Below are 26,219 nucleotides of genomic sequence, written 5' to 3'. Positions count from 1 at the left end.
AGCCACAACTACTGAAGTCTGTGCACCTAGAGCCTGTGCTCCACAACAGGAGAGGCCACAACAGTGAGAGGCCCACGTACCGCAAAAAAAAAAAAAAAAAAAAAAAAAACTTGCAACATTTGCCTGATGTTATAGACTGAAGTGTGCCCCCCAAAATTCAAATGTTGAAGTCTTAACCCTCGATGACTATACTTGGAGATAGGGCTTTTAAGGAGGTAATTAAGATTAATGAGGTTATAAGGGTGGGGCCCTAATCTGATAGGACTGGTGCGCTTAGAAGAAGAAGAGACACCATAGAGCTCTCCATGAGCACACAGAGCAAAGGCCCTATAAAGACATAGCAAGGGCTTCCCTGGTGGCGCAGTGGTTAAGAATCCGCCTGCCAATGCAGGGGACACAGGTTCAAACCCTGGTCCGGGAAGATCCCACATGCTGAGGAGCAACTAAGCCCACGAGCCACAACTACTGAGCCTGTGCTGTAGAACCTGAGAGCCACAACTACTGAAGCCTGTGAACCTAGAGCCTGTGCTCCACAACAAGAGAAACCACCGCAATGAGAAGCACCGTAACTAGAGAAAGCTCGCGCGCTGCAACGAAGACCCGACGCAGACAAAAATAAAAAAATAAGTTAAATAAATAAATTAAAAAAAAAAAAAAGACACAGCAAGAAGGCAGCCATCTACAAGCCATGGAGAGAAGCCTCCCAGAAACTAACCCTGATGGCACCTTGGTCTTGGACTTCTAGCCTTCAGAGTTGTGAGAAAATAAACATCTGTTGTTTAAACCACTCAGCCTATGGTATGAGAAATATACCTGAGTATCGAGCACAAGAAAATAAACTCACCAATCCTTACTAATCATGTTATTCTTGAGCCTGTTTTGCCTTTAGCTGATTGAAATTTTTCTGGAATATGTATTGAGAGGCCAGCAGTTGTTTTAATTCTGTAGAAGGCCTTGGCCAACAGATCAGACAGCTGATGCATATGTTAGACCCAAAGTGATGGCGGGATTTTCAGACCTGGGAAAGCAGTCATCGAAACGACTGATATCGTTGGGACCAAGTGAAAGGAAGCTCACAAGAGCACCTCTGTCACACCCAGGTGTGTGTCAGGTCATGTATCAGTGAAAGACTTGCTTTCTCTTGGCTTTTGGTTGTGACTCACTTGGCAATGGCACCAAATCCATGGATGGTGGGCTTCTCTTTTTCTCTCTACCATCCCATTTATCAGATACATTTCTGCAACCAATGATTCCATCAGTTCTCATCTGTCCACTGATTAGGTTCATTTATTTAGAGTGATATTTTTCAGCTAACAAACTATGATCCACCTTTCTCCTTTAAAACTATCTTAGGGGCCCTCAAAGGTTGGTTATGAGGAAAGGCTTCCAAGTGGAGGTGCACCTTTATTTGGACCAAGGCTTCACCCTGGCTCCCCTCAGCCTATTCTCAATACAGCAGCCAGCATGATCCTCCTACAGCTTAAGTCAGGCTCCATCACTCCCACCTGGCTCAGAGCCTTTACAGCAGAGGACAAGGCCCTCAGCGGCCTGACCCTCTGTGACCTCTCTGACCTCAGCTTCTACCTGCCACACTGGCCTCCTTGCTGTACCTTGAACATGTGGATGCTCCCTCAAGGCCTTTGCACCTGCTATTTCTCCTGCTTGGAACGCGTTTCCTCACTATCCACGCGGCTCACTCCCCATTTCCTTCGGGTCTCGGCTCAAATGTTCCCTTTCCAGGGAGGCCTTCTCTGACCTCCCTAGTGAATAAACCAACATTCCCCACCCCACCTCAGGGAGTCCTTTCCGGCTTTACCTTCGCCCTGGTGCTCTTTCTCCCTAGCACATACTGCCCTCTGACGTGCTTGCTTTCTCTTGATTCACTCTCTCATTCTTTACCAACTCCCCACACCAGAAGGTAAGCACCAAGGGAGAGAAACTTTGTCTGGCACATGCGGGAGGCTCAGTAATAACATCACGTGGACAGTGGAAACCTGCTCCTTTTATAGAATAGGAGTCAGAGGAAAGAAGCTACCATCCCCGGCTGCCTTCATCCTCCTCCGCCACCCACAGCTCTCTCTGGCCTCCAGATCTCGCTCAGGCAGAAACTGAGAAAAGTCCTGCAGACAAGCATATGAGGCAGGGCTTCGGGATGAAATAAGAATGTCAGCTACGGGCTTCCCTGGTGGTGCAGTGGTTGGGAGTCCGCCTGCTGAGGCAGGGGACGCGGGTTCGTGCCCCGGTCCGGGAAGATCGCACATGCCGCGGAGCGGCTGGGCCCGTGAGCCATGGCTGCTGAGCCTGCGCGTCCGGAGCCTGTGCTCCGCAACGGGAGAGGCCGCAACGGTGAGAGGCCCGCGTACCGCAAAAAAAAAAAAAAAAAAAAGAATGTCAGCTACATGCAGGCCGAGGCAAGAGGCCATCCGGTGTTTGAGGCAGGTGGGTAGGATAATCCAGTGGCCCCTGGGCTCCCTCCTTCCCTCCTCCTGAGGGCTACACTTTCCACCAGGGCTTTCTCAGATGGACTGACCGAACTGGAATAGCCTGACAAGAGACTGGTTCTCTCAGCCCTCAGGCCACCCATGCAGGGCCTGGAGCAGACAGAGCCTTGTCCACCACCTCCAGCATCCCGGACAACATCATCATTGCTCTCTGTGTGCTGTGATGCAAAAGGGTTGGGACACAGAGCTTTTCCCTTCCTCCAGACGCCTTCCCTCTCCTCCTTCCACTCTCCTCTCCCATGCTCCTGCTTGTTTTCCTTTCTTGTGCAATCCCTGCAGCTGTGCCATATTTTCTGCTATTGTAGAGATCAATGGGGGAGCTATGGCCCTTCCAACAGAATGGATTCCCACAATGTGAGTGACAGCACGTTGAGAACTTCCATGCCTGCCGCATTAAAAGATCTGAAATGCCCTTCCTTAAACAGAAAAACCTGCTCAACAAAAGACAGTGAAAATACCTCAGTGGCCACTGTCCCTCGGAAAATGCCATTCTGAGATAAAACTGCGCTTTTCCTCTTTGAAACATAAAAATGTGTATTGCAAAACGATGCTCTTTAAGCACATATGCCATTCAATGGGTTGTTTGACAAAGAGGCTCATAGTAAATGCTTTGTCGATATTATTTATCTTAGTCTTCCTCATATCACCACCACCAGCCAGGACAGGATCTAGAACTCCCTAGCCTTCTAAAGCACTCTTGGGTTACTAAGATCTTTGTGCAGTTTTCAAAATAGAGGAGACTTGATGAGGAATTGAATTTTCCTCTTCACATTCCATTCCTTTGCAAGAAAAATGGCCTTGAATTTTCCTTTTAAAAATGCTAAATGGGGGCTTCCCTGGTGGTGCAGTGGTTGAGAGTCCGCCTGCTGATGCAGGGGACACGCGTTCGTGCCCCGGTCCGGGAAGATCCCACATGCCGCAGAGTGGCTGGGCCCGTGAGCCATGGCCGCTGAGCCTGTGCGTCCGGAGCCCGTGCTCTGCAATGGGAGAGGCCACAACAGTGAGAGGCCCACATACCGCAAAAAACAAACAAACAAAAAATGCTAAATGGAACTAGAACGAAAGATCCTAAAAACTTAGAAAAATCATTTGTTTTCCTATTATTTAATCAGCCATGGCCTCCTAACACATGTACAAGGGTAAGGAACTCATGCAGTGTTAATGCATTTATGAGGTCACCTTCTTAGCAACATCCCAACCACTCTTGGTAATGCTCTCCATAGATCTCACTCAGGAGCACTCATATTTGCAATGCAGGATATTGGCTGGCCATGTGTTTTCGATGATTGCCTTTTCATCCATTTATACTTCCATTTAATTTTCCTAATCATCTAGGGAAAAGTTTGAAATCCCTTTCAAAGATCAGAACCGGGGCTGGGACTAGGACAAGGCAGCTAGACTGCAATTTTTTTTTGCGGTATGCGGGCCTCTCACTGCTGTGGCCTCTCCCCTTGCGGAGCACAGGCTCCGGACGCGCAGGCTCAGCGGCCATGGCTCACGGGCCCAGCCGCTCCGCGGCATGTGGGATCCTCCCGGACCGGGGCACGAACCCGTGTCCCCTGCATCGGCAGGCGGACTCTCAACCACTGCGCCACCAGGGAAGCCCTAGACTGCAATTTTAAGGAGGCGCTCACTCTCAGATGCTGGCCCTGCCCTTGAAGACCTCCTTAAAATTTGCAGCCTAGGCTTCTCACTCTCAGGGTCATGCAAGTGACTCTGTCACCAATCTGGAAGCTGGGGTCAGACAATACCTTGGTCAGGGAATGTGTGTGCAGGGGAAATTAAACTGCTTGGGGGGGCAGGAGACCTATGTCCCAGTCCCCTCTTTACCACTTTTGCCATATTCCATCAAATCTAAGATACCACTGATTGTACAAACACCATCGCTTGATGTACCATTACGAAAAAAAAATGCTGCCCATTAAACTATGACATAATGGCATAATGACAATTGTGTAAGATACAAGAATTGGCCTCACTAGCCTCTCATAGCCTTGAATTTTTTCATCTGTACTGAGGGATTAGACAATTTCTCCTGCCTTCAGTTTAGTTACTTGACGTGATAGGTAATACTTTTGCACATATCTCAATAATAAAACATAAATCTAGCTCTATGTACTTGTAGGTATATTTTCTTTATTAAAATCATTTGGCTGCTACTTTGCAAAAAAAAAAAAACCGCAAAGAAAACAGAACTGAAATTGCATCATTCCTCCAATGACAAATATTTGCTTTATCAATATCAAATTTATACCCCACGCTCTACTTCCCTGACTCTCTTTGTAACCATGTAAACAATAACTTTTTGTTTCAGTGCCAAATCACAGTGTAACCTTTTGAAGTCATCTTAATCAGTGATTAAACTCAAGACATGTATTACCAACAATGTACCTATCTCATTGAAAAGTTGAAAACATCAGAAGCTGAAACTCAGTAGATGAATTCACAGGCAATGACAAATACATCACCATCACTGTCAGGCCAACAGCAATTGATAAGGTGCTGCCCCACCAGCAGTAGTCACAGATCCAGATGGGTAATCAATTCACAACACACTTGACTTTAATCCAGCACTGCCCTTCCTTATCTTCACAGTAGGAAAAAGGATGGGAAATACAGTATGTATCTGCTGTCTCGTAGGAAGGCCAGCAACTACGCCCGATGCAGAGTCTTGGCCTCCCTCTACCACGGCAGGGATGAACACAGTTGCTAGGGATGACGTGTATGGTTCACCCTGCCCCAAAGAAGCCACAGCCTTCGTTTCCTATTGGCCTCTATATCGCTCTAGTCCTGCAGGCCTAAGGCCACGTGACCGCTCCACGTTCTCCCAGTCCCAGGGCAGTCCCAGGAATCTAGAGTTTCACAATAATCAAGACAGATAATCCACCCCAGGTATAGAGCAATCCACACTTACCTTAACCCCTTATGTTTCCAAGGAAAAGTTGCTGTGAGAAGGTAAGTCTGCGGTCATCTTCCCAGGCAGGTTAATGGGAAAGGTTTCTAACTCTCAGGTGCCATTGACTGCAAAACACACCCTGATTCCAAGGGCATTAAAATTGGCAAGTGTACATCTTAGAAAAACTGAAATGCTGCTTTTACATATCATTTTAATTGCCAACCCTAGTTGCCACAACTGAAATGGGGATGATCATTTTAATGAGCTATTTAAGAGAATATCTCTCGTGTTCCCTTTTCAGCTTTCAAATCGAATTATGAGCCCATGACTTTAATGTGTGTGAGCTGTTGGATTCTGACAATGGTCATGCAATGACTATCATACTAGGGCACACATGGAAGCCCTGGGAGCTCCAGGAACAGAGCCTCTGGGTTGTCTGTGCCTCTGGGGTGCAGCCTGGGGCAGGGCACACTGAGCCTGAAAGGCTCCGTGAGCTTCTGAAGTTGCAAAATAATAATAGTCAACCATTTTTGACTCCCCTAGTATATGCCAAGCACTTTACATACATCATCTCATTTAATTGGCACAATAACCCAGTGAGGTAAGTATTACTCTTCCCATTTTACAGATGAAGAAATTCTGCTGGTGAGTGACGGAGCTGGGATTAGAAGTCAGGCAGCCTGCTTCAAGATGCAGGCTCTTAACCACAATGCTTACCACCTCTCACCTACAGTCACCCTGTCTCACATGAGATTCACTGTCACTGATGAAAGGTTACTTGATACAAGTAGTAATATTGAGCCCCTTTAAAGGACACCCAGGGAATTAAAAAAAAAACACTTTTTTTTAGGCAATGGGGGACATGCAATAGGAAGAGAGAGAAGATTCCATGATGTAGCTTCAGAAACATATTGCCCTCAAATAAAAACAGGGTGCCTACACCTCAGTATGTGCCATCTGACAGAGACAGTGTATTATGGGCTGAATTTTGTCCCCCCAAATTCACGGGCTGTGTCCCCCCAAATTCACAAGTCCTAGACCCTACTACCTCTGCGTGTAACAGTATTTGCAGAGAAGGCCTTTTAAAAGATAATTAACATTAAATGAGGTCATTAGGATAGGTCCTAATCCAGTACAACTGGTACCTTTATAAAAAGAGAGCAGGACACAGATTTGCATGTGAGATAAGGCCACATACAAATCAATCTCAGAAACCTGGGGTACCAAAAATGGGTATTTTAGGAGTTCACGTGTCATTAGGTGAACCCATATTAAACTTCTGTTTGTGTAGGTAAAAAAATGGTCAAATACGGACAATTTTATTTGTTCATCTTCTAATTATACATATTTGCAGAAAAGACCTTGGAACAAACAAGTCCTACCACCCCTAGTTTATAAATGATAGACCTGAGACCCATTCAGATGCACTGATTTATCAAAAGCCCAGAAACGTGTTAGCAGAAGAACTGGACCCCAAACCAGAAATTACATTTCCTTTTGTGAAGGCAAGTTGGCAGTATCTATTAAAAAGTACACATCAAATAGTAACCATGCTCTTTCACATAACAATTCCACCCCTAGGAACTGATCTACCAGAAACATCTGAATAGGTGTGCAGAAATATATAGGTAAGAAGACCCACAATGCCAGCCCCATATATGGTGTGAAAATTTAGAAAGAATCCAAATGCCGACTCACAGGGAATTGGTTAAATCGATGATGGTTGATCCATCTGCACTCAAATCTATGTACCAGGGACTTCCCTGGTGGCGCAGTGGTTAAGAATCCGCCTGCCAATGCAGGGGTCACGGGCTGATCCCTGGTCCAGGAAGATCCCACATGCCATGGAGCAACTAAGCCCCTGCACCACAACTACTGAGCCTGTGCTCTAGGGCCTGCGTGCTGCAACTACTGAGCCCACATGCTGCAACTACTGAAGCCCATGCACCTAGAGCCTGTGCTCCACAACAAGAGAAGCCACTGCAAGGAGAAGCCCACGCACAGCAACAAAGAGTATCCCCCGCTTGCCTCACCTGGAGAAAGCCCGGGTGCAGCAACAAAGACACAAATGCAGCCAATAAATTAATTAAAGTAAGAGTAGTAATTAAAAAAAAAAATCTATGTACCATAGTTAAAAAGAAAGAGGTCACTCTCTTTGCTCATGTTAAAAGATGCCCAAATCATATTAAAAGCAAGAAAGGATACCTAGAAAAAGAAAATAAAAATACAACTCACAAAAGATGTATTAATATCCATGCACTGAGGGGTATAAAGTACCCAACACTCAGTAGGCACTTTTGACCCTCCCCACCTCCTCCATCTTGCATATCGTTTGAATTATCGCAATGAGCTCAAGGAGCTGGTCCGTTCTACCGCCTACCAGCTAGGTGATCTCGGGCAAGAAGCTTCAGTTCCCCCGCCTGTAAGGTTAAAAGAAATTATAGCACTTCCTTCAGAAGTTGTTGATAGGATTTCGTGAGACTAGGTACATAAAGTGCTTAGAACAATGCTTGGTAGATAATTGCTTCATAGATAGGCACCATTATGGTAATGATGATGTTATTCATCTCTGGAACCTGAAGAAACAAGGTTTCTTTAGTTCGTATTGTATTTACTCTGCTTTTTTTAATCTCCTTTAAAAAATTATCTTGTAAGAAAACATAATAAATCATCCTGCTTATTTCCCTGCCTGAAATTAAATAAAAAGGCAGTGCTTTTTAAAGCAGTGCTTACCCCAATAAACTCTAGCAATATTAGGCATTCTGATACTTAATGTAGCCTCTAAAGACAATTTCATTATTTCATTACTAAACTGATAAACTGCTTTTCTGAGAAGTTAATATTAACAGTGTCATTCCCAGGTAAATAAATTGTTTATCAGGTATAACCCAAGATGCCTCCACGAAGTATGCAGTATACCCAGCCCTCTTCTGTTGAGGGATCAGTTTGGGCCTTCTCCTCTACTCATTTAGGTAACAGGATGGCTATGGCACAGGTCTTTCAAATGCACAGAAAGAACCCTTTATGTAACCATACTCCAACTTAAAACAGGACTTTCTATTTGAGGTCCTTCCCGGGGCATTCTAAGTATTAACTGAGCCAGCCAGGCTTATTTCCACAGACCTTAAACCTGAAAGATTTGTGCAGCCCTATAAACACACTGGAATTAAAATACAGTTCACCCACATTCTGATTCTGATCTAGTATTTCTTTGGTCCATGGATGCTCTGTGGAAGCAAGCGCAATTTAGACTCCAAAGAGCCACTGAGCATGGGAAGGCTATGTAAGCTTGGCAAATTACTGTTACAGAAGCTCCCAGAATTAAAGGGTCTTTTCGAGCTTTTTGTGCCAGCTGAGGCCCAGACAGGTTGTATGTCTTGCCCAAAGTTTCACAGCTGGTCAGTGGTACAGGTAGGGCTGGAACCCAGGTAGTAGCTTTCCAATAGAGATGCTCCTTCCACTGCTGGTAAATTATCATTCTTCCGTTTTTGCTTCTTGGAAAACCGAGCAAAGTTAAAACAGTTCATTCAGTGTCAGAGGGGCAGTCAGGTAGAACTGGCGATGCTAACCAGCAGATTATAAAATCCTAGAGGGCGGGTCCTCTGCCCCTCATCTACCCCCACGGGCCCTGTGTAAATGTTTTTGCTGATTGTCTCCCAACACACAGTTTAGAGGAAGTTTCTCTTCTAGGTTAGCACTATGCGTTTAACTTCAGGTTCTGACACACGCGTCTGTGATTATCAGAGCAGGCACGCCCCCCAGTGCCCCGACCTGGCGGCCCGCAAAGGTTTGCGGGGGCCATAGCCACCACCCAACCGCGGTGGTCTTGCAGCCCTAGCAACTCGAAGCTCGCCCATAGAAACTCGTCAGCGACGTTTCTCTGGTTTTGGCAACCTGGAGACGGTAAACTGGTATCAGATTGAGCCGGAAGCAGAATGGTTGGGCACGACTAGTCTTGGGGGTACAGAGCGCCTTCTGAAGGCGAAGACCTCTCGGCAAGCCTTTATAAATGCGGGTGCAAGCCTCCCCTCCCGCAACAGTCCAGAGACCGCGTCTACTTGATCCTGGTAACTGAGTGCGCTTCAGGTGACACTCGGACGCCCAGCAGGTCACCCCCAAGTTCAGAGAGGCAGCTCTCCTGCGCAGCTTCCGCCTTGGTCGAAACGCCTCTCCTGCACGGAAGACCTTTCTCACCCGCACTTTCCTACGCCCCACAGCGTGAGCCCCTTCTCTGCACCCACATTCCCTCTCCCCCACCGAAGGAGGGTGGTATAAACCTCATGCTCCGTCTGGGTGCCCAGCGAGCGCGGTCTGGGGAGCTGCGCACGCGGGTGGGAGCGGGTCCCCCGGATCGCGGAGTCCCGGGCACCGAAGCGCCCTGCCCTCCACCCACGCCAGAGGGCTGGGGCGGTGGGCTGTTCGCTCTCCGGAAGGGGAGGCAGCTCCGCAGCCACGGCAAGCGCGGAGGAAGGCAGGGGCACCGTGATCGCGCGGAGACGGCGTGGGAAACTCGGGGCGCAACAGGAGTCAGTGCAGCTGGCCCGACGTAGCAGCTGGTCGGCTAGTGCCAGGGAAAGCGCCACACATATGCCGACCGCGCTCTTGGTGGGCGATTGGTATTATTTGGAATTATAATTATAATACAGCAGACACTCGAGGTGCTCCCCTCCTGGGAAGGAAAAAAGAAGTTGGGCACCAGGACACGGAGAGACCGGGGGTGGGGGGAGCCTCTCCCTGGCTGCGGGGTATCCTAAAGGGGTGTGGGGACAGCTCTGGGCAGGGGGGTGGGAGGGGGCGGCACGCAGGACATGCGGACCCCACGCGCTGGGCTCACCTGGCGCGCACTCGGCGGGTCCATGCCGGCGGCGGGCGGCTGCTGGGCGCCCCGGCGGTGCCCTTGGCCCGCGCCGCAGCCCCGCACAGAGGGCACAGGGCGACCGCACCCCGCGCCGAGGGGCTGGTAGTTCCGCGGGACTCTGGCCGCGAGCCTGAGCCTCTTTGCGCCTTCACTCCCCAGGCGCGTCCCGAGCCAGCGAGTGCCTGGGTCCTAGCGCCCCTCTCAGGGTGTGAGCCCCGACTTTGAGCCCGCTTAGCGCCCCCCCACCCCTACCCCCCTCCTTTAGCTATTCCGATCCCCGCAGCGCCCCTCCCGCCCCTCGAGGGAAATCGAGTCTAGCCTGCTCTGCCCCGTCTGGCGTTTCTTGGGACTCGGAATCTGGACACGGAGCTTCCACCTCACTATGCCCATCCTTTCCACTCTCTTCTCCGTGCGCCTCTAACCCCAAGAAAACACTGAAGGATCAGATTTGCCTCATTCCTCAACTCAAATTCGTATACACTATCATTTTAAAGAGATTCTAATGTCAGAGACATTAGTCATAGATAGATAAATGATAGATAGATAGATAGATAGATAGATAGGGATCGTTCTTCCTCAAAGTTAAAGGAGGACTTTTGTATTCAAATGAATTTGTAAAGGACACGTGATTATGTGCCTGTTGCGGGGCGGGATAGGCTGGTGAGGGGGTGTTGTCCCTCAGCCTTAATTGTGCGGCCAATTTACCAACGCGAGTCAAACGTGGATCAAGCTAAAGTTACTGCTACCCTTACCGCCCCTCCCAATGTATTTTGGGAGCTGGAATCAAAGGCCTGGGCAGATACTCTTAAGCTTTCAGGCACTTTGAAAAAGTGATGAATCGGGCCCAATTAAATCCTTCAGCTGTGAATAAGCCTGGCATCCAGCTGTGGTTATTATCACACCTGCCCCATACCTGGCTCCTCTAGGGGGACGGATTTCTAACAAAGACCTAGGGAGCATTTACAAAGGCCTTTCCTCTCTCAACTGCCCACAGGGCTGAGTCAGTCCAGCCAAAACCAAGATCAACAACAGCAATCTTTTCTGGCTGACTTTCTCATCCAGAGAGGCTGATGCGATTTCTAATGGTAGAAAAGGGAAACAAGTCATTTTTAGAAGTAAAACCTAGTGCATAGGACACGGAGAGAGACATGGAAAAACATTATTATTTTAGTGTTAGCCATAATCTATAAAGGCCAACCATAAGGCGTGAGGGCAGTATGAATATAGCCTTTATTGTCTTTTTCTAAGGAGCTCAAAGCCTTTTCCCTCAACAGCACTCCTCTCTGTGTGAACAGACTCTGAGATGGCCTCCAGTTATCCCTACCTCCGGGCGTTCATGTCTTTGTGGACTCCCCTCCCCTTGAGTGTCGGGGAACCTGTGGCTTGCTTCCTATACATAAAGTATGGTAAAGGTGATGGGGATGTCACTTCAGTGATTATGGTACACGGTCTCGCTAGGAAACGCTCTCTCTTGCTGGTTTTGATGAAGCAAACAGCCATGTTGGGGAGGCCCTTTGTGGCAAGGAACCGAGGGGGCCTCTGGCCTAGAGCCAATAAGAAACTGAGGCCCTTAGTCCAACAAACTGAAAAGAACTAAGTCCTGCCAACAACCAGGAGAGCCCCAAACTGAACCCTTCCCTAGTTGAGCCTTGAGATGAGACTGTAGCCCCAGCTAACACAGAGGACCTGTATATCCATGCTCAAATTCTGACCCACAGAAAGTGTGAGATAATTTATGTGTGTGTTTAAGCCCCTAAATTTGTGGTAATGTGTTATGTACAACAGCAAAACTAATACACTTCCTCCTTCCACAGACGGAAAAGTAAGGCAAAGAAGATTAGGTATAAGGGTTAAGGTCATTGAAATCAGAAGCATAATCTATCATTATTTCACAATAATAGCCTTTTAAGGCCCTGTATAGACAAGGAAAAGCAGAACAGCAAAGACATCAGAAGGTGAAAAATCAAGTTCAGGTTGAGACTTGGGGGTGAAGCAACACAACTTTAAGAAAGTCTGAAAATAACCCAGCAGCTAAAAGGACAGTTTGAAGAACTCAGGGTAAGTCAACCCAAGAAAAAGTACAAATATTTTCAGAAAGGAAACGAAAAGGAAAACGAGAAAAACAATAATAACACCAAATCCTCTCAAACCCTTTTCTCATTATCTATAAAAGAAAAACAAAAGCCATATTATTCACTCCTGGAAGTGCGGGGATTTTCCAGAAGAGCTGCTCAAGAAGTACTAGGAGGCTAGCTGTGCACAGTACATGCCTGTGGCAACCAGCAGGTTGTCTACTGTTCCCGAGATACTGCATGAAAACAGATGGTGTCTCAAGACTATTAGCCAGAGTTCTGAGGGTCTGAGTGTATTTGTTAGCTTCTCAGTGTCTTTGGATGCCTACTGTTTAAAAGTTTTCTATTCCATCCCTGCTATAATACAGCAAAATCAAGCCCAACACTTAACCCTGTTGTGTACCTTGAAGGGGATTATGGAGGGATGCATGATTTTTAAAGTGAGGAAGAGAGGGAAGGAGAAAAGGAAAGAAAGAAGGAAAGGGAACTAAAGCAAAGGGAAGGAAACCAAGAAGGGAGAGAACAAAGGGAAAAGAACCCAGAGCACAGAGTTCCCAGTCTAGTGGGGGAGTGGCTGGAAAGTCTACATAATGAAGCACTGTTCTCACACTTCCTGTTGCTTACTGGACATCTCTACGAGAGTCCCACCAATATTTCACAATGAAAGTTTCTGAACCAGGAAGCATCATCTCCCTACCAAATCTGATTCCTGGTGGTTAATGCCACTAACAACTCTCCCAATTCAAACCACAGCCATCTGGCTTCCCTCCTTCTCCGTTGCTCTCTGAACCAACCAGCCATCTCTTCCAGTGTAGTGTCACTGGCCTGTCCCTCCCTTTGCACCCCTATTGCCAGGAGTGAAACAGCACCCATGTCTCTCCCTGGACTAAGCCCGGTAAGTAGCAATAGCCAACACGGGATGATTTAACTCAGAGGGGCTAGAGTCCGGCCCACCCCTGCTCATGCCCATAACGTCTCCTCCACCCAGATTTTACATGCCTTATAATTTCCTTGGAGTGTTTTGTCGTTGTTGTTGTTGTTTTGGTCCTAATTGGTTCAGCATTGCTCTCTCCTAAAATTTCAAACTGTAAATATTTCTATCTGTGGCAACTCTTTGTGCCTTTAAAACCTTCATAAGACTGTGTACTGTGTATCTGATGCTCTCTTCTTTGAAGAGCAACTCAACACAATGCTTGCTTAGGAAGAGTAAACATTTCTGGGGTAAAAGGAAATGGGCAGCAAAAACCAACTTCACCCATTCCACAGCTTTGCCTATGGCCCTATGTGTCTAGCTGTTTGGAATATGAGAGGGAGTAAGGCAGCTCATGGTTGGCTGTTGGCTGTTGGCTTTTGGTGGCACCAGACGTGTACTGGCATCTACCTGTTTCAGGTTCATAACCCAACAAGAAGAATATGTAGGGGGATGGCGGGGGGGTTGTCTTCTCATAGCGAATAAATAGAAGCCTGACCAGACTTCCCTGGTGGTGCAGTGGTTAAGAATCCGCCTGCGATTGCAGGGGACACGGGTTCCATCCCTGGTCCGGGAAGATCCCACATGCCGTGGAGCAACTAAGCCCGTGCGCCACAACTACTGAGCCTGCGCTCTAGAGCCTGCGAGCCACAACTACTTAGCCTGTGTGCCACAACTACTGAAGCCCCAGCTCCGCAACAAGAGAAGCCACCGCAATGAGAAGCCCGCGCACCACAACGAAGAGCAGACCCCACTTGCCGCAACTAGAGAAAGCCCACACGCAGCAATGAAGACCCAACGCAGCCAAAAATAAATTAATTAGTTAATTAATTTAAAAAAAAAAAAAAAGAAGAAGCAGCCTGACCACTCAGGGCTGGAAGAGCAGCAGTTATGTATCGATAACAAGACTTTGGTTCCACTGATGAGGTTAAAACAAATGGGGTGCACCATTTAGGCTCCTCTGAACATAGCACTGGTCATTGTTTGAAGACTGAAGATGTTGCTAGCGCTGACAAGCTGGTACTTACATGATTGCCGCAATATGAAAGACCAGTACCTTCAAGTGCTACCAGCATGTGGCAATTTCTGGAGAAATTAAGTCCATGGTTTACCTTCTATGGCAATATGTGCATTAAACTCCTCTTGTAATTCTTCCATCCATTTGGTATAGCATGATCCCATTTCCACCATCCCTATCCCGAACCAAAGGAATACACAGTAACATTACCGGCCTTCTGACAACAGACTTTGAGAGGCCACTTAGTGTCACCTGTGGCCTCCCTTACTCTAAATATGTGAGTACATTCAGGATCCTAGCCCCAGTCTTCCCTAATCATATTGAAATCTCAGTCCAACTAGCAAAGCCACCCTAAGGAAACCCAACACACCTCCTACAGAATTCTAGATCAGACATTCTCCAACCTGGATCCCTCTCCTCAGGAGGGCTCAAGTCAAAGAGACAGAGGTATAGAGAGTTTTGAGTAAACCGGTCTTGTCACACGGATGGGCATTAGCCCTGTGGCTTGGAGTTACAGATCTGCAAAGATTAATTGTGGACTGGGAAGTTTAGCATTACCAATAAAATCTCTCTCATCATTATTTCTCAGCAGGAGGCCAGAAGCATAAACTTGCACTTGTATCTGAAGAGAGCCCACTGTGCCCAAGTATTCCTTCGAGTGCGTTTGAGAGCCTAACCCCTCCCCCACTCACTGACACTTATACCCAATATATATAAAAAACAGATTGGAAACAAGATGAATCCGTACTGCTTACATTCTAGTGGAGGGAAGAGAGACAATTAACATGAAAAAATAAAAGAAAGAAGAAGATCATTTTAGCATGAGCTGAAGATAATAAAACAAATGATTGCAATAGAAAGAGATGGAGAAAGGTGACTTTGGAAGGTCAGAGAGGGCTTCTCCGAGAGGGAATGTTTGTACTGACACATGGATTGTCCCAAGGAGCTGGGAATGCAAAGATCTGAGGGAAGAGGGTCCCAGAGAGGGGAATGGCAACTGCAAAATCCTTAAGGCTGCACAAGCTTGGTAAGATCCAGGAAAAGACAGGAGGCCAGCGTGGATATGGCTGGGTGCAACAAGAAGCCTGGTGACAGTGTTAGGCAGAGAAGAAACATGATACAATTGGCTTTTTGAAAAGATCACTCTGGCCACTGCGTGGAGGATCCATGCTAGGGATTCATAGGGCAGCAGGAGGCTGTTGCCACAATCCAGGGGGAGGTGGTGATGACTAGGGAGAAAGCGGCGGAGACGGTAGAAATGATCAGGTTGGGGATGCATGGTTTTGAAAGTAAGGCTGACAGGACTCATGATGGAGTGCATGTGGGGAGTGGAGTGAGGAGAGAGAAGAAACAGCAAAAACCCCTAGGTTTTTGGCCTGAGCAGCTGGGTGGATGGCGGTGCCATTTACTGAGATGGGGAAGGGTGAGGAAGGAGCAGGAAAAGAATAGGTGGGAAATCAAGAGCCCTGCTTTGGCCTTGTTCAGTCTGAGTCTCTATTAGACATCCAAGTGAAGATGGCAAGGAAGCAGCTGGATCTGTGTCTGGAGCTCAGTAGAAAGGTCAGGACTGGAGCCATACATTTGGGAGTCATCAGTGTGTAGATGCTTCTGTAAGCCATGGGGTGTGTAATCAGAAAGGGCGGTGAACCGCGTGCTGGGCCTGCCAACCTTTCGAGGTTCAGCAGAGGAGATACCAGCAAAGCGAGGAAGGAGCTGGGGCCCATATGATAGGAGGAAAACCCACATAAAGAGAAGGAAACTATTTAAACAACTTGTCCACTGATATAAAGAGCTAGGAAATGAAGAACTTCTGAAAGATTTTGCACAAGGACTACACAACATGGAGATTTGTACATTATAAAGATAAATTTGGTGGTGGAGGCAAGCATGGGTTGGAGAAGGCTAACAGAGGCAGGGAGACAACTAATAATCATCCAGAAGAGTGGAGGAGAGCCTGAAAAACAGCACTGGCATCAGGAATGGTAATGGGGGAAAAACGAGAAAGAAATCCAGGGACAGAATAGGATTTGGAAACCAATGGGCTGTGAGTGGGCAACTCTTGGATGCCGGTATTTCCCACTAAGACAGGCACTGGTTGGGCAAAAGCAAGCACTCTGGTGAGCAGTTTTGAGTCAATGGGGTCTGAGGTACCTGGGGAACACACAGGAGAGATGTCTAGACAGTAAGAGGAAACAGGTCTGCAGGTGATGAGAAACGTTTCGGTTGGAGCTAAAAAGTTGGGCATCATCAACATAAAGATACGGGAGGAAGCTCTGAGCAGGGGAGCTAAGGATCTAGCCTCGAAGGCTTTCAAGAGGTGAACAGAGAGGGCTGGACAAAGGAGACTTCAGTAGAAGTCCAGAAGGTAAGTAATCTGCTCTCTGGCTAGAGGTCCGTCCCACTCTAACATCTTCCAGGCCAAGGACAACAAAACTCTCAACACCTGAAAGACTACAAATGGAGAGAGTTACTCCCTAACAGAACTCGTATTCTTATCGAAAATGAAATATAGCCTTACACACACACACACACACACACACACACACCCTCTTAAACCAACAAAACTTTCTGGGGCTAGATGTTTTATCCTCCGTTAAAAAAATCAGTGGAAGGAGGAGGAAGTAAATTAAAAAAACACTTCTATTTTCCAAATTTATCTAAGAATTAAAATGCATTTTAATCAAATTCTCAAACTCTAGCAGGCTTTCTTGAAAAATGAGGGCAATATAGATAAATTAAGACATCCAGGGACTTCCCTGGTGGTCCAGTGTTAAGACTTCGCCTTCCAATGCAGGGGTGCGGGTTCGATCCCTGGATGGGGAGCTAAGATCCCACATGCCTCTGGCCAAAAAACCAAAACATAGAACAGAAACAATATTGTAAAAAATTCAATAAAGACTTTAAAATGGTTCACATCAAAAAAATCTTTAAAAACAAATCCTTGCCCATTAGATTTTGACCAACACTCTATTTCTTTTTTCCCCCTCTGCTCCTTGTCCCCAACTTATTTTTTTCCTCCCATTCCTAGTCATAATACTCAAGGGAAAGACAAGAATGTACTGATTAACAAAACGTCTGGGAATAAAGCAAGTTTGTAACAAAATTGCCCATGTTTTTTGGTTTTTGTTTTTTGTTTTTGCGGTACGTGGGCCTCTCACCGTTGTGGCCTCTCCCGTTGCGGAGCACAGGCTCCGGACGCGCAGGCTCAGCGGCCATGGCTCAGGGCCCAGCCACTCCACGGCATGTGGGATCTTCCCAGACCGGGGCACGAACACGTGTCCCCTGCATCGGCAGGCGGACTCTCAACCACTGCGCCACCAGGGAAGCCCCCAAAATTGCCCATGTTTTAAAACCAGCCAACCACCTTCATAAATCAGGTGGATCTGCGTTAACACACATCGCGTGGGTCCATAACAACATTTCTGAGACCTTGGACCCTATGTTCAGTTGCTAGGGGCTAAGAAAAAAAAAAAAAAAAGCAAACAAATGAGCATGGCTAAACAAAGAACCCTCCGCACACACCATCCATTTGTTTGCAGAGTTAAAGGTAAATAGTACTTGATCCTCCAAAAACAATCCTGCAATCAATGAGGTTTGTCTAGACATCCCCCAGCCTCCCTTGCTGCACCTGTTCTCTCCTCTCTCCTGTCCAGACACCGGCTTTGTGCCCTCCTGACCTTTTGCTCCTCTTCTCTAGGGTGAGGAAGGGATGAACCCTCCACCTGAGTTCACTGATTGGCTGATGGCACTTTGGTGTGAATGCTTCTGAGTCCAAGTGTTACCTTAGCCAGTAATTTGCGTCTCAAGACATTTACTTACTTACTTACTTATCTACTTACTGATACTTTCTTACTTCTTTATTCTGCAGTTGAGGGAGAAGGCATGGGTGGATGCCAGCAATAAACAGGTGGGATAGTCCTTCAGGACCCAACTTTCCTACTGGAAGACCTCCAGCCCGTGTAGGGTGCCCCCCTATTGCTCTCACAGTGGCCTGCATTCTGTGTAGCCAGCAGTAGCACTGCAGTTTCCTATGTCATATCTGTGGCTCCTTCCAGACTAAGCTCCTTGAGGGCTAAGTCACTAAATGAATAAATGAATGAATGAATTGAGATCGGAATGCAGGAGTTATAATGCTGCCCTTTTAAGCTGCTGAAAAAGATTGAAAGGAAAGATTATCCTTTATCTCCCCAACACCATTAAATGGCCTTTGTTCCTGGGAGGTCCTTTGACCTAAAAAGTACTAGAAGCAGAAAGATAAACACTGTCATTACCTGCTTCTCCTGGGTCTGAGAATGTTAGGTCCTGACCCTAACTTTGGGTTCCCCTGACCTAAGACCCCAGACTCACATTTATGTTGCTTGGTGTTCTTGATGTTTCATCCATCACGTTATTCCAATAAACAGTTATTGGGGTCTACTAAGCTCCAGGCACAGTACTAGGCATCGAGGATTCAACAATGAAGAAACCCAGCCCAATCCCTGTATTCACCAACCTCGCAATCTAGCTGAGTTACTATTTAGTGAATTGTCCCAGCCAAAGACTCCTTCGCCAACCATGCATTCATCTATCCATCCAATCTATTTTCTGTGTTTCTTAATTCTTTTAAATTCCTGAGAACAATAGGGGTGTTTGGAACATATTTGTTAAATGAAGGCTTATCGTAGTTTGGGTTGTTTTGGAATCATATTACTAAAGCTAAAAATATCCAAAAGCTAAAAAGGATTGTGCTGGATAGTCTCTGTTTGCCCCTCCAGATGGGTTCTCCATCCTTCCTCCCCAACCCTGTGCCCTGGGAGGCTGACCTGTAAGGAATACATCATGGGCCCCTTGGTCTCTGGCTCGCAAGAGCTGGGTTCAGCAATGGGAGGTACCAGCAGAGGATGGGAGCAGGGCAGTAGCTGTGTGTCTCCAGAGCAGCACAGAGCTTTCTCAGTCCCAGCATCTGCTGCACCGCCGAGCCCGTTACCATCCTCCTAGTGGCGTGCTACTACTGGCCTCTGGGTGGTAATAGCTTCTCAGCTCTCACTAGCCCATGGAAGCTGCACCATCCCTTGTTGGTTTCCCGGAAGCCTGCCCACACCCATCCACACCTTTGTAGGGCAAGCCTTCACAGTTTCCTGAAGGGACTCCAATGCAGAACCCATTTCTTTCAACCTCCAGAGGTAGAGTCACAAATTCCTAAAGAAAAGGGTCTACTTTCAATCTGTGGCCTTTACAGCTATTTGGAGCCACATTGTGATTTTACTACTATAGGCCTACACAGACTGATTTTTTTTGTTTTTTTTTGTGGCTCGTGGGCCTCTCACTGTTGTGGCCTCTCCCGTCGCGGAGCACAGGCTCCGGACGCGCAGGCTCAGCGGCCATGGCTCACGGGCCCAGCCGCTCCGCGGCATGTGGGATCTTCCCAGACCGGAGCACGAACCCGTGTCCCCTGCATCGGCAGGCGGACTCTCAACCACTGCGCCACCAGGGAAGCCCCACAGGCTGATTTTTAAAAATATATCCTATGGGTTGGACAAAATTATGCCAAGACAAAGGTCAGGCCTGAGATGCCAACTAAAACAAGCACACAAGGAAACAAGTGACAAATGCTTGGCATTTCAAATTCCAAGAAGTCACAGCCAGTGGAATCAAGTTCAAACTTTGGTTGTGAGGCTGACATCTACCAATTCTAGCTCTTTCCCCAGGTCACACCCTAAATGGGACAAAGTGCCGCTTCCAAGTGACCTCCTTCTCCTTTTGATCACAAACCTGCCTCTGCCTGGAATACCTCTCCCCCTGCCTCGGTTCTGTATGTCCAATCCCTTCCCACCCTACTAGGTCTAGTGCAAATGGCTTCTCCATAAATGGTCAAGCTTTCTATGATTTTCCTGATCAGAAAATAGCTTTTTTTCCTCTAGATACTTGGAGCATTTTGTCTGTACTCATTCGTACCACTTACTACTCACTTGTGTTAGAATAAAAACACTACTCAGGTGTTTTTCTCACTCCTGAGGCTTGAAGAGTCCTGAGGGCAGGACAATGTCTTACATATCTTTGTTGCCTCCACTGCAGTGCTCCAAAAACTGAAATTTCTGGGGCTTCCCTGGTGGCACAGTGGTTGAGAGTCTGCCTGCTGATGCAGGGGACACGTGTTCGTGCCCCGGTCTGGGAGGATCCCACATGCCGCAGAGCGGCTGGGCCCGTGAGCCATGGCCGCTGGGCCTGCGCGTCTGGAGCCTGTGCTCCGCAATGGGAGAGGCCACAACAGTGAGAGGCCCGCGTACCGCAAAAAAAAAAACAAAAACTGAAATTTCTAACTAAATGTTTGTCGACTGACTAAATAAATGTATGAATTAACCACCAAAATTATTTTCACTTGGAATAGTGATATAATTTCTTCTGAGTCTCAGAAGACCAGACCATATTTCACATTTTCATCCAGAAATAGCAAATTCATAAAAGCAAATGGCACTATATTTGAGGAGAAATATTTTCAGATTGTTTCCATATGTGTTTCTATATATAACGGTTTATGCAATATTTTAAATCAAACTCAACACCATGTGGCCATGTATCTTAGTAGCTCATAATGACGACTTAGGTCAGAGCATAAGACAATAACAAAAATGTTCTTAAAGATTTGTTCATTTATCCTTCAGTTCTGCTCATTCTCTAGATATTTCTTTTCCAGGCTTGGCTCTGATGTCACTTACTGTCTGTGACCTCCGTCTTACCCAGGAAGAACTGCTCTCTCTCCTGAGTTTTTATTGCCCTTTGTACAGAACTTTGTTATGGCTTTTATCCCACCGCTCTGCGTTATTTTTGTGTCCATGTCCCAGTGAGACTAGGAGCTCCTCAGGAGCAGGGACCCAGCCTTGATCACCTACCTCTGTCTTCCCAGCACCTAGCATGGCACCTGGCACAGAGTGAGGACTCAAAAAATGTACTCAGAATTGAATTGGCCTAATGCTAACTGTGCACTTTGGCTCCAGAAACCCAGCCCATGCTTTCCTTGGCTTAAAATCCTGCGACATTTATAAATTGCATGAGATGTAGGAAAACACACACATACACCTGCCCTTTGGAAGTGGTATCCAGATTCCTTATCTATAGTCATTGAACCAGATCCCAGTTGAGGTACCACGGATTCCTTCCACATGAACTCTTTTTGCTTGCATCTCCAGGACAGCACCAATTTAGCAACATGTCCCTCTAGCTAAAATAGGGAACTTGAGACAGGGCCATGTTTCAAACCAGGGAATAGAGGGAGGAAAGAATACTAGAATGGACTGGGCATTTGATCTGTGCTCAGCCCTTTGCATACATTATCACCTTAGTCTCACAGTATCTCAGGGCCAGCACAGCTCCACTAGCCCCACGTGGCAGCAGGACATCTCCAAGGGTCAATGGAACCATCATCCTTAGAAATGCTACCACTGGCAGTAGCTCTGTTAGGGTGAGTTTCAGGATGGGGATGAGGGTCAGGTTCATCTCTAACATCACCTCAAGCCACTGGTCCATTAATACACTGCCTTGAGGGCACTGACTGTTCCATTACCTGAAGCTCCCAGATCTTTCCCACATCAGGGTGCTGGCACACACTTCTCCCTCTGCTCACTGGTCTTCTCCTCCACGCTCTTCACCTGGCTAATTCCTATAGATCCTCCAGGCCAGTGGTTCTCAGAGCTTGGTCTCCAAACCAGCAGTCTCAGCATCACCTAGGAACTTATTAGAAAGGCAAATTCTTGGGACCCACCTCAGACCTACTGAATCAGAAACTCTGGGGGTGGGACCCAGAAACCTGTTTTGTAACAAACTCTCCAGGTGATTCTGATGCACATTAAAATTTGAGCAGCACTGTTCTAGGCTTTATCTTTACTGTCACTTCCTCAGAGAGACCTTCCTTGACCCCAGCTCCCCAGTCTCTATTATATCCCCACGGTTATTCTCTCTCATGAGAGCTATTCATTTATCACAATCTGCAAATTATATAACTGTTAGCGTGTTTCTTTGTTTAAAATCTATCTTCCTCACCAGACTCTGAGCTCCATGAAGGCGGGGACCATGTCTACCCAAAGCTTTACACTGTGCGTGCCACATAGCATGTACTCGAGCGATGCTTATCCATTTGTCAGTTTTTTCTAACCATAGCCCGCCCACGAGCCAACCTGCCTGTGAGGCTCCAGAGTCCTTCTTGAGCCCACCATGTGGGCTTTTGCCTCTAGTCACGAACGACACAGCATAAAAGACAGCCAGGCTTCACTTGCTCACCACATAGAGTGAAGAGGACCCATGACCCCCTGTGTCTCAGCCTCTCTTTTCTTTCCATTGCTGAGAAGTCACATGGATGAGAGGGTGTGTGTGGCAGTGGAGGGGGTGGGGGTGGATCCAGAGATTTAGGCAGTTGTTGTTTATCAGTAGCTTGGGAAGAGAACAAAATTTTTAACTATGTGAGATTTTCAGGGTCTCGGTAGACTTTGACCACTCTTGCTTTTTGCTTGGAGTCACTGAAGCTAGCACAGATGCCTCAGCGTCTCTGTTAACCCAAAAATTCACTCTTTCAGGTCTAATGCGTATAATATGGAATCAAGGTTCACTTTCCACCTTGGCTCGGTTAGATACGTATGATGTTTGGATTTCAATTTCCTCACAAAAACAACTTTTAAATTTTTTCTCCCCCTGGCTGATGAAAGATCCCTCCTGACAGCAGTGTCACTCGATGCTTATCCCGGCCGAGCCTTCACATGACGCAGGGACACCCAGAACGACTGCCAGGGGATTATGGGTAGCTGGCTGCTGGGGGCCACGACAGGGGTTGGTGGACAGGAGAAGGGCCTCGGGGCTTGTCCTGGGGACTCTGGCTCAGGGTAGAGTGTACTATGGGCCCTCAGTATTCCCTCCCTCCCACCCACGACCCCAAGACAAAAACAGGTTCACATGAACTTCCAAGACAGAAGAGTCCTGGCAGAGGCCACCTCACCTGCCCCAACCCAGCTCCTCCTGGGAGAGCTCGGTGAGGATCAGGTTAGCCGCGTATGTTTCCATGTCCCTCAGCTCGTCTCCTCCAACGCCTACTCATGAAGACAATCCCTCTCCCCACGCTGTGTCCCTGAATCCAGGGGATCACCTGCCCCTTCGTCCCACATCTTAATCAGCACAGTCATATCCGTTCTGTCCACACACAGATTCCCAACCTTCACAGCCCATCACAAAGAGAACTCAGAAAAGTGGAACCACGTGGCTAGGCTAAGACTTAAAAGCAGACCCTCTGGGGCTTCCCTGGTGGCGCAGTGGTTGAGAGTCCGCCTGCCGATGCAGGGGACACGGGTTCGTGCCCCGGTCCGGGAAGATCCCACATGCCACGGAGCGGCTAGGCCTGTGAGCCATGGCCGCTGAGCCTGCGCGTCCGGAGCCTGTGCTCCACAAATAGAGAGGCCACAACAGTGAGAGGCCCGCGTATCGCAAAAAAAAAAAAAAAAAACTTAAAATAGAGTTGCCATATGATCCAGCAATCCCACTCCTGGGCATATATCCGGAAGATGAAAACTCTAATTCGAAAAGATACATGCACTCCTGTGTTTGCAGCAGCACTATTTACAATAGTTAAGACATGGAAGCAACCTAAATGTCCATCAACAGATGAATGGATAAAGAAGATGTGAGATATATATATATATATATATATATATATACACACACACACATACATACACACAAACATACATATATACACCTACACATACATACACACAATGGACTCAGTCATAAAAAAGAATGAAATAATGCCATTTATAGCAACATGGATGGACCTAGAGATTATTGTACTAAGTGAAGTAAGTCAGACAGAGAAAGACAAATATAACATGATATCACTTATATGTGAAATCTAAAAAAATGATACAAATAAACTTATTTAAAAACAGAAACAGACTCATGGACAAAGGAAACAAACTTATGGTTACCAAAGGGGAAAGGGAGGGGGGAGGAATGAATTAGGAGTTTGGGATTAACATATACACACTACTATGTATAAAATAGATAAACAACAAAGCCCTACAGTACAGCACAGGGAGCTATACTCAGTATCTTGTAATAACCTATAACGGAGAAGAATATGAAAAATACACATATGTATAACTGAATCACTTTGCTGTACACTTGAAACTAACACAACATTGTAAATCAACTAGACTTCAATTAAAAAAGAAAAAAAGCAGACCCTCTGTGGGGGTCTCCCATCCCCAGTCCGAATGGGGAAGGCAAGGAAGCCCATACTATGCGCTCAACGCTGCAGACATGCTTGTCTTCCGAATCTCATTCAATCCCCACAGTAATCCTAAGTGACAAGCTCTGTATCTCCCTTTTATAGATGTGGAAACTGAGGCTTAGAGAGTTTAAGTACCTTCCCAAGACCACAGAACTCATAAGGAAGTACTTGAACCCCAGATTGCCTGACTACAAATTTCATGCATTTGTTCCAAACAACCCTCCAATGAGCCTTGGGAAAGGGATGTCTAAGTGACACCAATATCCCAGTATGAAACTCAGAGCTTGTCCAGTTATATTCTGAGCCCATGGAGTCCACTTAGGCCTTCCTTACCACCAGACTTTTACTTCCCGCAGCCTCGTGTTACTTCCGTAATTTCTGGCTGATGGAAATGGCCCGTGTCTCATTCATAACTCCTTGCCCTTGGCCCTCACCTCCACCCCAGCACCTAGTAGGAAGTGCTTGATATACCCACCCATGGGAAGCGTTTGAGACAGGCTGCTTTAACAGACACAGGCTTTCAGAAGCGGGTCTTGGGTGGGCTGTTGCAGATGGAATTCTAAAGACCTGGCCCTAAGCTGCTGCACGTGAAGACGGGCCCTTCCGCACCAAGCAACTCCTTCCCTGTGGGTCAGTTAGGGGTGAGATACCAGGACAGCTTTGGAGGTGTTCTCTCTGGCTTCCCACACTGTATTTCTAGACAACAGTTTACTCTGTGCCATTTTTACCTAAATTGACAGAGAAAAGTGACACACAAGTAGGAGGCAACACCAAGTCAAGCTACGATCTACAGTAGATTCAATAAAACACAGATCCAGTTTTGTTAGTGCTACTGGAAACCTTCGTTTCAAAAGCAAAACAAACAAGGTATGGAAAGTAAAGGTAGTGAAAACTCACTGACACCCATTTCTAAAAGTCTTGGAAGATTTCAGGTGACAGGAGTTGGCACTCTGCCACCTCTCAGGGCGTGGTTGTCCTTGGGCTTCTCGGTTTTTAAATCCTCAGACTGTTGGTTTACTAGCTTGGAGGCCTGAGGCCTCCCTTATCAGATGTCTGCATCACAATCCTGAAAAACAAACATCTTCTGAACTGAGTACAAGGAAGCTGAGATTTCTCTGGGGTCAGAGGCTGGAAAACATTGTTGAAAAGCTGGTGACAGGAGGCCCTACTGAAATAGTGGCAGGTCTGCAGGGACCTAGGCGGAGCTTTCATCTCAGGGCAGGACAGGGCCCCATGCTACAGACACTGCGTCTGGAGTGGAGGCCGGGGAGGTAGTGGAGGGAGGCTGTTCGTGGGGTTGGGCCTCCAGCAAGGAGTTGGGGGTACCGCCCACCCTGTTCACTTGCCGGACACATGTGCCACTCTCTCCTCCATCCTAGGCACACCTCCAAAGGCCGCTTTCCCACATGGGGACATAACTCCCACTTGCCCCAGTCAAGGAGCCCTAACTGCTCCTGCCATTTCTTCCAGATCCATCTCTGCTCCTGACCCAGCCTTGCCCCTAAGGGACAGAAGGAGTGGGGCCCACCAGAGCACGAGTGGTTTCTGCACAGGCGGCTCTGGATCAGGGACCCGGAGCCACGCTCCTGGCGCCAGAGCCCAGATTCATGTGCAGACAGTGGCCAGGGCTCTGCACCGGGGCTGCCGAGCGGCCT

The 26,219-nt window shown here is 47.3% G+C and overlaps 1 protein-coding gene across 2 annotated transcripts in view; it reads right to left on the bottom strand.

Annotated features, from left to right (window-relative positions):
* Positions 1–26,219, bottom strand: part of PDE8B (phosphodiesterase 8B) — a 319,793-nt gene that overhangs the window by 276,248 nt on the left and 17,326 nt on the right. Inside the window, exon 2 of one of the 2 annotated variants that reach the window (XM_029216166.1) lies at positions 21,856–22,022. Coding sequence is in view for 1 of the 2 variants with exons in the window: in XM_029216165.1 (XP_029071998.1) it covers positions 10,232–10,255 (24 nt within the window). In the remaining variant the exon portion in view is untranslated. Of the gene's footprint in view, positions 1–10,231; positions 10,330–21,855; positions 22,023–26,219 lie in introns of those variants that run through there. The other variant, XM_029216165.1, reaches the window with a different exon arrangement.

The sequence above is a fragment of the Monodon monoceros genome, unplaced genomic scaffold (genome assembly GCF_005190385.1).
Source record: "Monodon monoceros isolate NGI ecotype Baffin Bay Population unplaced genomic scaffold, NGI_Narwhal_1 Super_Scaffold_12, whole genome shotgun sequence".
NCBI lineage: Eukaryota > Metazoa > Chordata > Mammalia > Artiodactyla > Monodontidae > Monodon > Monodon monoceros.
The sequence above is the reverse complement of the archived record's forward strand: the minus strand, read 5'-3'. Positions and strand labels throughout refer to the sequence as shown.